General features: G+C 48.1%; 1 protein-coding gene across 3 annotated transcripts in view; it reads left to right on the top strand.

Annotated features, from left to right (window-relative positions):
- The window catches only part of SGO1 (shugoshin 1), a 280791-nt gene that overhangs the window by 255082 nt on the left and 12999 nt on the right, over window positions 1-12710 (top strand). For 2 of the 3 annotated variants that reach the window (XM_063922202.1, XM_063922201.1), the window contains one exon: window positions 10636-10834. In XM_063922202.1, the coding sequence (XP_063778272.1) occupies window positions 10636-10834 (199 nt within the window). The remainder of the gene's footprint in view (window positions 1-10635; window positions 10835-12710) is intronic. The other variant, XM_063922203.1, reaches the window with a different exon arrangement.

Below are 12710 nucleotides of genomic sequence, written 5' to 3'. Positions count from 1 at the left end.
ATTATCCCATACCTGGACGATCTCCTCATAAAGGCGAGATCTCGGGAGAGGTTGCTGGACAGCGTGTCTCTGTCCATGAAGACGTTGCAGATACACGGCTGGATTCTCAATATACAGAAGTCCCAGCTAGTCCCTACTACGCGTCTGACCTTTTTGGGGCTGATTCTAGACACAGACAAGAAAAAGGTTTTTCTTCCAATCGAAAAGGTTCAGGAACTCATAGCCATGGTCAGGACCCTGTTAAAACCAAAAAAGGTTTCAGTGCATCATTGCACGCGGGTCCTGGGGAAGATGGTGGCTTCCTACGAGGCCATCCCTTTCGGCAGGTTCCATGCAAGGACTTTTCAATGGGACCTCTTGGACAAGTGGTCCGGGTCCCATTTACAAATGCATCAAAGGATCACACTGTCTCCCAGGACCAGGGTATCTCTCTCCTGTGGTGGCTGAACAGTGCTCACCTACTGGAAGGTCGCAGGTTCGGCATTCAGGACTGGGTCCTGGTGACCACGGACGCAAGCCTCCGAGGCTGGGGAGCAGTGACACTGGGAAGAAATTTCCAAGGTCTCTGGTCAAGCCTAGATTCTTGTCTCCACATCAACGTCCTGGAGTTGAGGGCCATATACAACGCCCTGCGTCAAGCGGAGGAATTGCTTCGGAGAAAACCGGTTCTGATTCAGTCAGGCAATGGCTCATATAAACCACCAAGGCGGAACAAGGAGCAGAATGGCCATGGCAGAAGCGACCAGGATTCTACGCTGGGCGGAAGGCCATGTAAGCGCGCTGTCAGCGGTGTTCATCCCGGGGGTGGACAACTGGGAGGCGCACTTCCTCAGCAGGCACGACCTGCATCCGGGAGAGTGGGGACTTCATCAAGAAGTCTTAGCACAGATCACGGATCGTTGGGGACTGCCTCAAATCGACATGAGGGCATACCGTCTCAACAAAAAGCTAAAGCGGTATTGCGCCAGGTCAAGGTACCCTCAGGCGGTAGCGGTAGATGCTCTGGTGACACCTTGGGTGTTCAGATCGGTCTATGTGTTTCCTCCTCTTTCTCTCATACCCAAGGTGTTGAGAATAATACGAAGAAGCAGGGTCAGAACAATACTCATTGTTCCGGATTGGCCACGGAGGACTTGGTATCCGGAGCTGCAAGAGTTGCTCGCAGGGGATCCGTGGCCTCTTCCTCTAAGGCAGGACCTGCTGCGGCAGGGGCCCTGTCTGTTCCAAGACTTACCGCGGCTGCGTTTGACGGCATGGCGGTTGAACGCCAGATCCTAGCGGAAAAAGGGATTCCGGAGGAAGTCATTCCTACCCTGATCAGAGCTAGGAAAGATGTGACGTTAAAACATTATCACCGTATATGGCGGAAATATGTTGCTTGGTGTGAGGCCAGAGCTGCTCCTACGGAGGAGTTCCATTTGGGCCGTCTACTCCACTTCCTTCAAACAGGAGTGACTTTGGGCCTAAAATTAGGGTCCATAAAGGTCCAGATTTCGGCCTTACCCATTTTCTTTCAAAGAGAATTGGCCTCTATTCCTGAAGTACAGACCTTTGTGAAGGGAGTGCTGCATATTCAGCCTCCCTTTGTGCCTCCGGTGGCGCCTTGGGATCTTAACGTGGTGTTACGTTTCCTCAAGTCACCTTGGTTTGAACCACTCAAAACTGTGGAGTTAAAATACCTCACGTGGAAAGTGGTCATGTTGTTGGCGTTAGCTTCGGCAAGACGTGTTTCCAAATTGGCGGCTTTATCACATAAAAGCCCATACTTGGTTTTTCACGTGGATAGGGCAGATTTGAGGACTCGCCCTCACTTTCTGCCAAAAGTGGTCTCATCTATTCATGTGAACCAACCTATTGTCGTGCCTGTGGCTACACGGGACTTGGAGGATTCCGAGTCCCTGGATGTAGTCGGGGCTTTGAAGACTTATGTGACCAGAACGGTTAGAATCAGGAAGACTGAAGCTTTGTTCGTTCTGTATGCGGCCAACAAGGTTGGCGCTCCTGCTTCAAAGCAGACTATTGCTCGCTGGATCTGTAACACGATTCAGCAGGCTCATTCTACGGCAGGATTGCCGTTACCGAAATCGGTTAAGGCCCACTCCACTAGGAAAGTGGGCTCTTCTTGGGCGGCTGCCCGAGGGGTCTCGGCATTACAGTTGTGCAGAGCAGCTACTTGGTCGGGGACAAACACCTTTGCAAAGTTCTATAAGTTTGATACCCTGGCTGAGGAGGACCTCCTGTTTGCTCAATCGGTGCTGCAGAGTCATCCTCACTCTCCCGCCCGTTTGGGAGCTTTGGTATAATCCCCATGGTCCTTACGAAGTCCCAGCATCCTCAAGGACGTTAGAGAAAATAAGATTTTACTTACCGGTAAATCTATTTCTCGTAGTCCGTAGAGGATGCTGGGCGCCCGTCCCAAGTGCGGACTTCTTCTGCAAGACTTGTATATAGTTATTGCTTACGTAAGGGTTATGTTATAGTTTTCGGTGGTACCGTGGCTATGTTGTTCATACTGTTAACTGGGTAAGTTTATCACAAGTTATACGGTGTGATTGGTGTGGCTGGTATGAATCTCGCCCTTAGATTTACAAAAATCCTTCCTCGTACTGTCCATCTCCTCTGGGCACAGTTTCCCTAACTGAGGTCTGGAGGAGGGGCATAGAGGGAGGAGCCAGTGCACACCCAGAGTCCAAAGCTTTCTTAAAGTGCCCTATCTCCTGCGGAGCCCGTCTATTCCCCATGGTCCTTACGGAGTCCCAGCATCCTCTACGGACTACGAGAAATAGATTTACCGGTAAGAAAAATCTTATTATAGTGTGCCCATGTCTCCTGCGGATTCAGTCTATACCCCATGGTCATTTTGGAGTCCCCAGCATCCTCTACGGACTAGGAGAAAAGGATTTACCGGTGGGTATTAAAATCCTATTTTTTTTTTTTCTTCTTTAATTAAATCTCTAATTTCCTGGGTACGCGTATTTGTGTGTTGTATGCGAGTTTCATGACCGAACTCTTCAGCAAACTCGCACTTGATTGGATTGACCCTATGGTGTTGAGTGCTCTACTGGATTGAAATTTAGATCTCAAATTATGTCAAATCTATTGCAGACTAGACTGAGTAAAGTATAGCAGATAAGGTCTGAGGGCTGCTGTATTAAATCCATACATCACTATTGGTGGACTGTTAATAAAGTTAGAAGATTTTTGTTTCCTGATTTGTAGATTACCTTCTTAATGCTATGCACTTAACTTGCCTGGAGAATACACATTGATTTGGACATTGACAATTAAAAAAAAAAACCACACCTATTATGTCTCCTCATAGAGAAAGGTCTTTCAGAATATTAGTTTTAAGTAAATGATTCACACTGAAGTGACCAGAAATGTGTTGGCTATGTAGTGCAGGCTACATGTTACTGCAGGGCTCGACAAATCCCAGGGGCCAGGTAGCCATGGCCCCTAGATTTTGTTGCCTGGCTACCAGATTTAGGAGGGAGGTAGCAGATCCTCTTCAGCCCCAGCTGAGCTTTTTGGAGGCGTGCCTGTATTGCAGCTGCCATTTCTTGCACAGGAGTGCATGTGTTGATGGTCTGTCCCAGCCTGCGCTGACCGCTGTGCCTTGCTGTTTCATCCTGCTCTGTCTGCTATCTCCAAACTCCGGCTGCATAGAGATCTCCAATAATAGGGCATATGCGTGGTCAGGCATTGCGGCTTCAGAGGGATAGTGATGTGGCTACAGGGTAGAAGGTATTGTTTCCCGGGGGTAGGCTGTGGAGTGGTTGGTAGTCCATGTGGGTTAGCTGCTCATTACTGTGGCCGCAGGGGAGGGGTGGTTGTTTGCCTTGTGGTTAGCTGCACTGCAGCTGTGGATGTAGACGGCTGGAATACCAGTGGGTACCCCCTTAGTTGTGTGGTCATGGGGGTTGGTTTGCCTTGGGGGAGGAGAGGCTGCTCAGTAATGTGGCTGTGAGTTTATTTTTTTCGGTTTTATATTTTGGTGGTGTGTGTGTGTTTTTTTTGTTTTTTAGGGGGGGGGGGGGGGGGGCAGTGCTCTGTCTCTGGCTCCTATGCTTTCATCCTGGCTCCTAGATTTTAGAAAAATTGTCAATCCCTGTGTTACTGTTCCCCAGCCTAAACACCCAGCTGCAATGCCAACAGTGCAAGACTGCTATGAAAAGAGAATCAAGTGATATTCCATGTTTCTCTTACGTCCTAGAGGATGCTGGGGACTCCGTAAGGACCATGGGGTATAGACGGGCTCCGCAGGAGATAGGGCACCTAAAAAGAACTTTGACTATGGGTGTGCACTGGCTCCTCCCTCTATGCCCCTCCTCCAGACCTCAGTTAGATCTTGTGCCCAGAGGAGAATGGGTGCACTGCAGAGAGCTCTCCAGAGTTTTCTGTGAAAAAGAATTTTGTTAGGTTTTTTATTTTCAGGGAGTCCTGTTGGCAACAGGCTCCCTGCATCGTGGGACCGAGGAGAGAGAAGCAGAGCTGGCTTGTCAAGTTGGGCACTGCTTCTAAGGCTACTGGACACCATTAGCTCCAGAGGGAGTCGGAGCACAGGTCTCACCTGGGGTTCGTCCCGGAGCCGCGCCGCTGTCCTCCTCACAGATGCCGAAGATAGAAGCCGGATGAGAAGGCAGAAGACATCTTAGGCAGCAGAAGACATCAGATCTTCATGAGGTAAGGCGCACAGCGGTAAGCTGCGCGCCATTGCTCCCAGTCACACACACACACTGAGCAGCACTGAAGGGCGTTGGGGGGGGGGGGGGCGCCCTGGGCAGCAATAAACCTCACATTTTGGCCAAATACAGTTTGATTAGGCTGCGGAGGCAGTAAATCTATGATCCCCCGCCATTTTATTGAAAAATCACTGCGACCGAAGCCCGCCGTCGGGTGGGCGGGGCTTGATCCTCAGCACTAACCAGCGCCATTTTCTCCACAGAAGCTGCATGAGGAAAACGCTGGCTCCCTGGTCTCTCCCCTGCTGAAATTCACAGGCTGGAAAAAAGAGGAGGGGGGCACATTAGCGACGCAGTGAGTGGGAATTGGCTTATTATATATAAAAAAGCGCTATCTGGACATATTTTTTCCAGTGTTTTTAAGCGCTGGTGTGTGCTGGCATACTCTCTCTCTGTCTCTCCTTAGGACCTGGTTGGGGTTTTGTACCCTTATAGGTTAATCCCTGTGTGTGTGGGGTGCCGGTACGTGTGTCGACATGTCTGAGGCGGAAGGCTTCTCCAAGGAGGAGGTGGAGCAAATGAGTGGTGTGTCCCCGTCGGTTGTGCCGACTCCAGATTGGATGGACATGTGGCATATGTTGAATGCAAGTGTGGCATCTTTACATAAAAGGCTTGATAAGGCTGATTTAGGGGGGACATCAGGGGGTCAATCCTCGGATTGGACCGACTCACAGGGCCCGTCGGGGTCTCAAAAGCGTCCCTTAACACAAGACACTACTACCGACACGGATTCTGATTCCAGTGTCGACTATGACGAAGTAAAATTGCACCCTAGGGTGACTAAAACCATTCAGTGTATGATTGTGGCAATAAGGGATGTGTTGCATATTGTGGATGAACCCTCGGTCCCCGACACAAGGGTACACATGTTTAAGGAAAAGAAACAGATTATTAACTTTCCCACATCTCATGAATGAAATTAATTCTTTGGAAAAGCTTGGGAGACTCCGGATAAGAGACCGCAGATCCCCAAAAGAATTTTTATTGCATACCCTTTCCCTAAGCAGGACAGGGAGATTTGGGAATCACCCCCCACTGTGGACAAGGCCTGGACGCGCTTCTCCAAGAAAGTGGCGCTACCATCTCCTGACACAGCGGCCCTTAAGGACCCTGCAGATCGCAGGCAAGAAACTACCTTAAAGTGTATTTATTCTCATACGGGTGCTGTGCTAAGACCGAGAATTGCGTCGGCATGGGTGTGTAGCGCAATTGCAGCTTGGACAGATGAGCTGACAGATCAATTTCATAATATGGATAAGGATACTATATTCCTTACTCTAGCCCATATTAAAGACGCAGTCATATATGAGGGATGCTCAAAGGGACATTGGATTGCTAGCTTCTAGGGCCAATGCCATGTCTGTCTCAGCGAGAAGATCATTATGGACTCGCCAATGGACGGGTGATGCGGATTCCAAAAAACATATGGAAGTACTACCCTATAAGGGTGATGTATTGTTTGGGGATGGGCTGACTGACCTGGTTTCCACAGCTACAGCAGGTAAATCAAATTTTTTACCATATATTCCCCAACAGCAAAAGAAAGTAACACCCTATCAGATGCAGTCCTTTCGGTCGCACAAGTCCAAAAGAGGTCGGGGATCCTCTTTCCTCGCCAGAGGTAAGGGAGCACCTACTTCGGCAGGTGCCCAGGAACAAAAGTCCTCCCCGGCTGCTCCAAAACCCACAGCATGACGCTGGGGCTCCCCTGAGGGAGTCCGCACCGGTGGGGGCACGTCTTCGACTTTTCAGTCAGGCCTGGGTCAGTTCGGACCTGAATCCCTGGGTGTTGGAAATAGTTTCCCAGGGCTACAAATTGGAATTCGAGGAGGTGCCCCCGCGCCGATTTTTCAAATCGGCCCTACCAGCTTCCACATTGGAAAGGGATATAGTGTTAGCTGCAATTCAAACGCTGTGTATACAGCAAGTGATAATCAAGGTTCCCCTGCACCAGCAGGGAAGAGGTTACTACTCAACCCTATTTGTGGTCCCGAAACCGGACGGTTCGGTCAGACCTATTTTGAATCTGAAATCCCTAAACCTGTACATAAAAAGATTCAAATTCAAAATGGAATCTCTCAGAGCGATAATAGCCAACATGGAGGAGGGGGAGTTTATGGTGTCTCTGGACATAAAGGATGCGTACCTTCATGTCCCCATATATGCCCCCCATCAGGAATACCTGAGATTCGCTGTACAGGATTGTCATTACCAATTTCAGACGTTGCCGTTAGGACTCTCCACGGCCCCGAGGATTTTCACCAAGATAATGGCGGAAATGATGGTGGTCCTGCGCAAGCATGGAGTCACAATTATCCCATAATTTGACGATCTCCTGATAAAAGCGAGATCAAGGGAGAAATTGCTGAGCAGTGTGGCGCTCTCGCTGGGAGTGCTCCAGCAACACGGTTGGATTCTAAATCTACCAAAGTCACAGTTGATTCCGACAACTCGACTACCGTTCCTAGGTATGATACTGGATACGGAACAAATGAATGTCTTCCTCCCAATAGAGAAAGCCCAAGACATACAGAACATGGTCAGAGACCTGCTAAAACCGAAAAGGGTGTCCGTTCACCAATGCACTCGAGTTCTGGGGGAAATGGTGGCGGCCTACGAGGCCATTCCCTTCGGAAGGTTCCATGCAAGGACTTTTCAATGGGACCTTCTGGACAAGTGGTCCGGGTACCATCTGCACTTACATAGGAAAATAACTCTGTCCCCAGGGACCAGTGTGTCCCTCCTGTGGTGGTTGCTAAGTGCTCACCTCCTGGAGGGTCGCAGGTTCGGAATTCAGGATTGGATCCTGGTTACCACGGACGCGAGCCTCCGAGGATGGGGAGTGGTCACACAAGGAAAAAAATTTCAGGGTCTTTGGTCAGACCAGGAGTCCTGTCTACACATCAATGTGTTGGAACTCAGGGCCATTTACAACGGCCTTCGACAAGCGGAGAGTTTTCTTCGAAACCTACCGGTTCTGATTCAATCAGACAATGTCACAGCAGTGGCTTATGTGAACCGCCAAGGCGGGACAAAAAGCAGAGTCGCGATGGTGGAAGCCACAAGGATCCTTCGCTGGGCGGAAAATCATGTAAGCGCTCTGTCAGCTGTCTTCATTCCGGGAGTGGACAACTGGGAAGCAGACTTCCTCAGCAGACACGATCTCCATCCAGGAGAGTGGGGACTTCATCAAGAAGTCTTTGCAGAAGTAACACGTCTTTGGAGAACTCCTCAAATAGACATGATGGCGTCACGCCTCAACAAAAAACTTCGGAGGTACTGCGCCAGGTCTCGGGACCCTCAGGCAATAGCAGTAGAGGCTCTGGTAACACCGTGGGTGTTCAAATCGGTCTACGTGTTTCCTCCTCTTCCTCTCATCACAAAAGTGTTGAGGATCATAAGACGAAGAAGAGTACGAACGATACTCGTTGTCCCAGACTGGCCTCGAAGGGCCTGGTACTCGGATCTACAAGAGATGCTCACAGGAGATCCCTGGCCTCTTCCTCTGAGGGAAGACCTGTTGCAGCAGTGGCCCTGTGTATTTCAAGACTTACCGCCGTTACGTTTGACGGCATGGCGGTTGAACGCCGAATCCTAGCGAAAAAGGGGATTCCGGATGAGGTCATCCCTACTTTAATAAAGGCTAGGAAGGAGGTGACGGTTAAGCATTATCACCGTATCTGGCGAAAGTATGTGTCTTGGTGTGAAACCAAGAATGCACCTACGGAAGATTTTCATCTGGGTCGTTTTCTCCACTTCCTACAGACAGGAGTGGATATGGGCCTGAAATTAGGCTCTGTTAAGGTACAGATTTCGGCCCTATCGATTTTCTTTCAGAAGGAATTGGCTTCTCTTCCAGAAGTCCAGACGTTTGTAAAGGGAGTGCTGCACATCCAGCCCCCTTTTGTGCCTCCAGTGGCACCATGGGACCTGAACGTGGTGTTGCAGTTCCTAAAATCACACTGGTTTGAACCGCTTAACAAGGTTGAGTTGAAATTTCTTACCTGGAAGGTGGTCATGTTGTTGGCCTTAGCATCAGCAAGGCGAGTGCCAGAATTGGCGGCTTGGTCACACAAGAGCCCCTACTTGATTTTTCATGTGGATCGAGCTGAATTGAGGACACGTCCGCAATTTTTGCCTAAAGTGGTTTCTTCGTTCCATATGAATCAACCTATTGTGGTGCCTGTGGCTACAAGTGACCTGGAGGATTCCAGATCCCTGGACGTAGTCAGGGCCTTAAAAATTTATGTAGCCAGGACGGCTAGAATTAGGAAAACAGAGGCTGTTTGTCCTGTATGCGGCCAATAAGATTTGCGCTCCTGCTTCGAAGCAGACTATTGCTCGCTGGATCTGTAATACGATTCAGCAGGCTCACTCTACAGCTGGATTGCCGGTACCAAATTCGGTTAAGGCCCATTCCACTAGGAAGGTGGGCTCTTCTTGGGCGGCTGCCCGAGGCGTCTCGGCATTACAACTTTGCCGAGCGGCGACTTGGTCGGGGTCAAACACTTTTGCTAAATTCTACAAGTTTGATACCCTGGCTGATGAGGACCTAGCGTTTGCTCAGTCGGTGTTGCAGAGTCATACGCACTCTCCTGCCCGATTGGATGCTTTGGTATAAACCCCATGGTCCTTACGGAGTCCCCAGCATCCTCTAGGACGTAAGAGAAAATAAGATTTTAAACCTACCGGTAAATCTATTTCTCCTAGTCCGTAGAGGATGCTGGGCGCCCGTCCCAGTGCGGAAACTTTGCAAGACTTGTATATAGTTGTTGCTTACATAAGGGTTATGTTACAGTTGACATCGGTCTTGGACCGTTACTGTCGTTTGTTCATACTGTTAACTGGTTATGTATGTTCCAGGTTACATGGTATGATTGGTGTGGGCTGGTATGAATCTTGCCCTTGGATTGCTAAATCCTGCCTTGTATTTGTCCATCTCCTCTGGGCACAGTTCTCTAACTGAGGTCTGGAAGAGGGGCATAGATGGAGGAGCCAGTGCAAACCCATAGTCAAAGTTCTTTTTAGGTGCCCTATCTCCTGCGGAGCCCGTCTATACCCCATGGTTCTTACGGAGTCCCCAGCATCCTCTACGGACTAGGAGAAATAGATTTACCGGTAGGTTTAAAATCTTATTTTCTGTAATCTCCCATAAAAACCTTTTTGTTTCAGAAATGTCACATTAAGGATTTCTACAGTAATTAGTATGCCTCCATCTATGCATGCCAAGCTGTTCTGTAGTTTCTTCTAATTTTTTTTTTCTCTCTCTAACAAAGCCGCAGACTGCACAATGGACTTCAGGGTCTTCATATTTGAGGGCCATGCATCATATTAGTATATACATCATTTTGATACCGTATAATTCAGTGGTTCATTAGTGTAAACTAGTTTTCTGCATAAATGTATCGATTTTTAATTATTATACTACATTTCAATTGTGCGGTGAGCAATATATGGGCAAACCTCACTGGCACAAAACGGAGTTAAGAGTTGGACCCACCTGTCGTGTGGAGCTTTTTAAAATGTATTTATTTTTTAGATACTTATTATGGGTGATGCCTACAAAGGCATTGTATCTAGTTCCCTTCTCATCCTGAACTCCGTGAGGCTAATGTAAATGTGGCATGTGGTCACACTTAAATGCGCCATGAGTTTATTTGTGACTAATAGTGTCCTACCCTTAGACATTTGGCAAGGATGCGTTGTATTTACCAGTCGCTTGGTCTTGAGCAACTTTATGCTTGGTAATGATAAATATGACTCGCACAAGTAAATTTAGATGTCTCTCACTCTATAAAATTGTATACATCTCGGAACAGGGTATTGGCTTGCTTGGGTCTCTGCATACAACCTTGTCTGAAATGGTGTAGCTTATTTATTTGACATATTTCAGATGTTCCTAAAGGCGCTCCCCCAACTCAGCGGATCAGCCTATCTGATGTTACAAATTTTTCTGCAATCTCAGGGAGTACAGAAGCAAAAAAACGATCTTTACCTCTCCCCAACAATGATGAGCGGAAAATGTCTGGAAGTTGCATGAGAAAGAGGCGGTGTACAGTAATGGTCAATTATGCGGAACCAAAGCTTGGCAAGTGAGTATATTTATCTAGTCATATTCTGAATGTATTTATGTATTTATAACATTGGCATATGACAAGTCTGTGCTTTGGGACGATTGGTTTTAATGATAACCTGCCGTCCAGCTCATAGGCTAGTAACCACTACCTCTAATGTTCTTAGCAAATTGATTAGTTGTGCCTAGTTTCCACTCATAACGTGCCTGTCATGTGCAGGTGCCCTGTCTTCTCTAATAAATGCTCATTGTTCCATCAGTAGATAAAATAAATGTTTAAGGCTTGGAAAGTGGAGCTCTCGTCTGCTATTTCATGTAATGGTCTTCATCGTATTGTCACGTTTTACTCCTTAGTTGTTCAGCTCTAAATAATGTTGGTGCTATGTAAATATAATAAAAGCTGTCAAAATTGTAGCAGTATGGTCATGCATAGAATGACTGAATTTATTTTAATTGTCCAAATGAATGGCATATTATACTATCCTGTTCCTAAGTTGCGCTGCACCAACTTGTACCACATACTTGTCCTCCAGCTTTATCCTCCTCAGTGCATGGACCATTAGAACTGGTTCCCAGTGCTTAGCTCTCCCATGCACAGCTTCTTAACGTAATGTGAGGTTTGTTAGAATTCCAAGTTGCCTCTACAATTGTGAATTTCAACAAATACTGGAGTGTAGCTCTTTGCTTCATTCACTAATCGCTGAAAACCACAACTAACCATTCCCAGCTAGAGAGTACAGAACCATTAAGGGATATATATTTTTTTTTCTCTTACGTCCTAGAGGATACTGGGGTGCATTTAGTACAATGGGCTATAGATGGGTCCACTAGGAGCCTTGGGCACTTTAAGAAATCAATAGTGTGCGCAGGCTCCTCCCTCTATGCCCCTCCTACCAGACTCGGTTTAGAAAAATGTGCCCGGAGGAGCCGGTCTTGCTTAGGGAAGCTCCTGAAGAGTTTTCTGCATTTATTTTCTCTGTTATTTTTTCAGATAGGGCTGGTTGGCACCAGCCTGTCTGCTTGGTGGGACTTAGGGGGGAAAATGGTGCAACTTCCTATAGGGTTAATGGTCCCGTTCCCCGCTGACCGGACACTGAGCTCCTGAGGGAACCATTCGCAAACCCCAACACTGTGAGCGTACATTCCTGCAGCAGAAAGAAGAGTGGTGAGTACTATGCCGGCATCTCGGTTAGCGGATCGCTGTCCATTATGGCGACACAAGGGTAGGAGCGCAGCTCTGGGTGCAGGCTGCGTCTCCAGGGCTCAGATTAGCATTGCTGCTCCGCTTGAGGGGTGAGCTGTGCCGTTTTAACACATAATACCCACACCGGCAAAGCGCTTACAGGGGCTCTGACCCACTGTTAAACACCAAAATCACCTCAGCCAGTATTAAAAAAAACTGGGAAGACTGTGCGCCATTGAGGGGCAGAGCTTCACTATGAGCGGATCCAGCAGCTCACCAGCACCATTTTCCCTCTGCAGCTTCACACAGACTGGCAGGGAAGCGCAGCTCCTCCACAAGGATTCCAGACTACCACAGCAGTACCAGGGGATCATAGCAGGGGGGGAGGGGGGGTAGTAAGCAATATTAGAATACTAAGTCCCTATTAAGGGTGCTTGGTTTGCGACCCAGCTAAACTTTGCATTAGCAATAAGGGCGCAGTGTGGCTGGCTCCATCGTACTGTGTCTCACTAGAGGGCTTTGTGTGGGTTAACTCTGCTTTTAACCTTTTTTCCTGTATGTGTGTGTGTGTTCCTTCACAACTATAATGTCAAGGGAGTGTGTTTCATACACAGCAGAGTTTGTCTTCCTCGGGGGGATCATTACAGTGTACACGGGATAGTACACATTCTCAGGCTAGTGGGTCCGAACCAGCATGGTTGGATTCCCTTAA

Source organism: Pseudophryne corroboree, chromosome 5 (genome assembly GCF_028390025.1).
Source record: "Pseudophryne corroboree isolate aPseCor3 chromosome 5, aPseCor3.hap2, whole genome shotgun sequence".
NCBI lineage: Eukaryota > Metazoa > Chordata > Amphibia > Anura > Myobatrachidae > Pseudophryne > Pseudophryne corroboree.
The sequence above is the reverse complement of the archived record's forward strand: the minus strand, read 5'-3'. Positions and strand labels throughout refer to the sequence as shown.